This window comes from Cricetulus griseus, assembly GCF_003668045.3.
Source record: "Cricetulus griseus strain 17A/GY chromosome 1 unlocalized genomic scaffold, alternate assembly CriGri-PICRH-1.0 chr1_1, whole genome shotgun sequence".
Lineage (NCBI taxonomy): Eukaryota > Metazoa > Chordata > Mammalia > Rodentia > Cricetidae > Cricetulus > Cricetulus griseus.
In genome coordinates, this window is record NW_023276807.1 from 164,174,909 (window position 1) to 164,178,358 (window position 3,450).

The 3,450-nt window shown below is 52.8% G+C and overlaps 1 protein-coding gene across 1 annotated transcript; it reads right to left on the bottom strand.

The window, feature by feature from the left end:
- On the bottom strand, window positions 1-2,422 carry LOC113832446 (bromodomain-containing protein 4-like). Its single transcript, XM_027388517.1, has one exon. The coding sequence runs from the start codon at window positions 2,140-2,142 to the stop codon at window positions 292-294; it is 1,851 nt and encodes a 616-aa protein (XP_027244318.1). The 5' UTR covers window positions 2,143-2,422; the 3' UTR covers window positions 1-291.
- Window positions 2,423-3,450: the final 1,028 nt, after the last annotated feature.

Genomic DNA, 3,450 nt, shown 5'->3' on the forward strand with positions numbered 1-3,450 from the left:
TTTTAATTTGGTCAATAGGTCCCGTCCTAGTAAGGGGTAGGGGCAATCTGGCACATGGAGGAAAGAATGCATAACCTTACCGGTCGCGAGCTGGAGCTGCCGATTTGTAGTCCAATGGTACTGCTTTCCGCCTGTAGCTCCCTGTACCCATGCAGTCCGGTGACTCAGGGGTCCGGGTGACCGATTCAGAACGGAATGTTGTGCCCCTGTATCGACTAGGAAGGTGACCGGATGCCCCCCGACTTGCAGTGTTATCCTGGGCTCAGGGGGGGGCTCCTGGCCCCGACTCCTCTAATCTTCTAGGTTCAGGAGGTCAGAAACCCTTGGCGGTGGAAGCTTGGCCCGGGGGTTCTTAGGGCATTCTCTTGCCCAATGTCCTTTTTCTTTACAGTAAGCACATTGGTCCCTGTCCAGGTGGGGCCCCCTTCTGTCATCCCTCTGTCTATTCTGTCTCTGGCCTGTCACTACTGTGGCCAATAACCTGCTCATTTCTTTATTCCGCTTACGGTCTCTCGCAACCTCTTTTTCCTCAGCTTCCTGTCTTAGTCTTTCCTCTCTCTCCTGAGTTTCCTTCCTCCAACGTTCTTCTCTTTCTGTCTGTGTTTCCCTCTTATTAAAAATACGTTCTGCTTCCTTCAACAAATCTTGGAGTGTATATCCCTGTAGATTTTCTAGCCTTTGAAGCTTGTTTCTTATGTCCGGGGCTGATTGCCAAATAAAGGACATAGAAACGTTGGTGGCCTGACCTGGATCTTCCGGATTATAGGGAGTATACATCCTGTACGCTTCTTTCAATCTCTCTAGAAAAGCGGCAGGTGATTCCTCCGCACCCTGTATTATCTGCTTCACCTGGGCCAAATTAGTGGGTCTGCGTCCTGCCCCCCGGAGTCCCGCTACCAGCAACTGGCGATAGAGACGCAGGTGGGTCCTACCTGCTTCGGTGGTAAAATCCCATTCAGGTCTTTCAAGAGGGCAAGCCGCATCAATTTCATTGGGTAGCTGGGTGGGCTGCCCGTTTACTCCTGGGACATTTTTTCGTGCTTCTAGTAGCACGCGCTGTTTCTCTTCCGAGGTTAAAAGGACCTGCAAAAGCTGCTGACAATCATCCCAGGTGGGTTGGTGAGTCGTGAGTACCGACTCTATGAGAGATGTCAGCCTCACGGGGTCTGCAGAAAAAGAAGGATTATTATTTTTCCAGTTATAGAGGTCCGATGCTGAGAATGGCCAATACTGAGGTTGGCCGTTCAGCCCAGTTCGGAGGGGCAGAGTGGTTGAATCTGGAACGGGCTGCTCCCTACGACCTCTTAGTCGATAAGCCATTGGTGAAGGGTCAGGGGCCGCTTCCGCCAAGGCAGCAGCGGAGTCCGCTTCTGCCTCTGGTGGGGGCGGCAGTGGCGGATATGGCGGGGGCTCCTCCGTTAATAGATCAACCAACTGGTCTTCTCCCGGAGGGAGTACCTTAGGTGTCTTCTTTTCTTTAGCCTTAGTGTCTTTCACCACGGTAGGGTAAAGGTTGGAATGGGAAGGGGGGTTGGGAGGAATCAAAGGAGTGGGAGGTGTAGGGGCCGAAGGAATGGGTCGGTTGGAGCGGTTAGAGGGGGGAAGGAGAGAGGGGCCCTTGGGATGTAAGAAAGGACGTACCCAGGGAGGGGGGTCCTGAACCAAAGCCTCCCAAGTGACGATATAAGCCACTTGATCGGGATGCCCGTGTGGTCCAGGATCCATAATCTTCTCTTTTATCTGGAATATAGTCTGGGGGTTAAAGGTACCATCTCGCGGCCAGCCTACGTCAAAGGTCGGCCATTCTGAAGAACAAAGAGTAATCCATTTGCGTTTACGCACATTAACAGATTGGTTATGAGCATATTCCTGTACATCTTTCCAGTGGGAGAGTGTTAGGGACAAAGGAGTGGTGACAGTTTGCCCCATAGTTTCTAGGCTTAGGAGGGCACAAATGACAGCTACAAGACAAAGACCGAATAACACAGAACAGACTTTCGCAGCGCGGTTTCGACAGAGAGTCGACAGAAGGAATTGAGAGAGAGTCGAGGAAGGGGGCCCTCCTTCCTCGTCCCCAGTAAAGATTGCAAATCCCTCAAGCCGAGGGCCTTCTCCAAAGAGACTGGGAAAATGTCCAGTCATAGATCTAAGTTCAAAGTACAAATCTCTCACCCTGAGGGCTTCCCAAGTTCAAAATACAAATCCCTCTTCCTGAGGGCTTCCCAAGTTCAAAATACAAATCCCTCTTCCTGAGGGCTTCAAACGCTACCAGGACGTCTCCTGGAGCCGCGGTCGGGAGTTCGGACCCGTCAGTCCCTCCTCGGATCCGCCTACAAATGTACACAGCTGTATACTACAAACGCAAGCGCAATTCACAAGACAGACTCAGACCAGACAAGACAAAACAGCGGATCCGCACAACACTTACCTCCCAGACGTGGGTCGGTGGTCCCTGGGCGGGTCTCAATCCCGGACGAGCCCCCAAATGAAAGACCCCGAAGGGATACTTTCGTAGAGGGAGACCCACACACCCAGGAATCAGCGAGGCCACGAACTGGATGCAAAAAACAAGAGGCTTTATTGGAGACGCAGGTACCTGGGGCGACTTAGCTTCTGTGTGGCTAAGCGCGCCGAGCCAAGGGAAAAGGGGTCCTTATATAGGAAAAAGGCGCAAGCTAGGAGCAAGGATTCTATTGGATAATTCTAATGAGGCATTATACAGAGCTATTCCCATTGGTCAATGTATATGAGGCGCTATACAGGGTTATTCAAATGAGGCAAAGTACAGAGTTATTCAAATGAGGTGAAACACAGAGTCTTTCAAATGAGGCGAAATACAGAATCATTTCCATTGGATGGTTCAAATGAGACACAGAGCCATTCCAGATCAGCATATTCTCAAGGTCTGGTGTCTGGTACAGCAGACTCAATTCCCCCCCCTTTCCTGATGGCTGACCTTGGGGGCGGAGACCTTGGGACGGAGTGTTTCTCTTCGGGCGGGGCGGGGGCTCAGGGGCAGAGCTCCAGGCCGGCTCACTCGGTGTTTGTTCTCGTGCTGACCCACCTGGTGCTCGCCCTCGTGCCAGCCCACCCGGTGCTCGTTCTCGGGCTGGCCCACCTGGTGCTCATTCTCGGGCCGGCCCCACCCGGTGCTTGTTCTCGGGCCGGCCCCACCCGGTGCTTGTTCTCGGGCCGGGCGGGGAAAGGCCACCGGGGGTGGGGATCGGGGAAGCCGCCGACAGGAGGAAGAGGAGACAAACTTGAGAAAGAAAGGGCTAAGGGACAGGGGTCTTTCAAGGCAAGGACAGGTTTTATGGGGTCTTCACTCAACACAAGACCCTCAGTCACACCTGTGTCACACCCTCAGTCACACACTCCTTCCACATGAGGAGAGGTAGGGAGAGTGTGTTTCTCTCCTACTGTGGGTGTTATTTTGTTGTGTGGATAGAA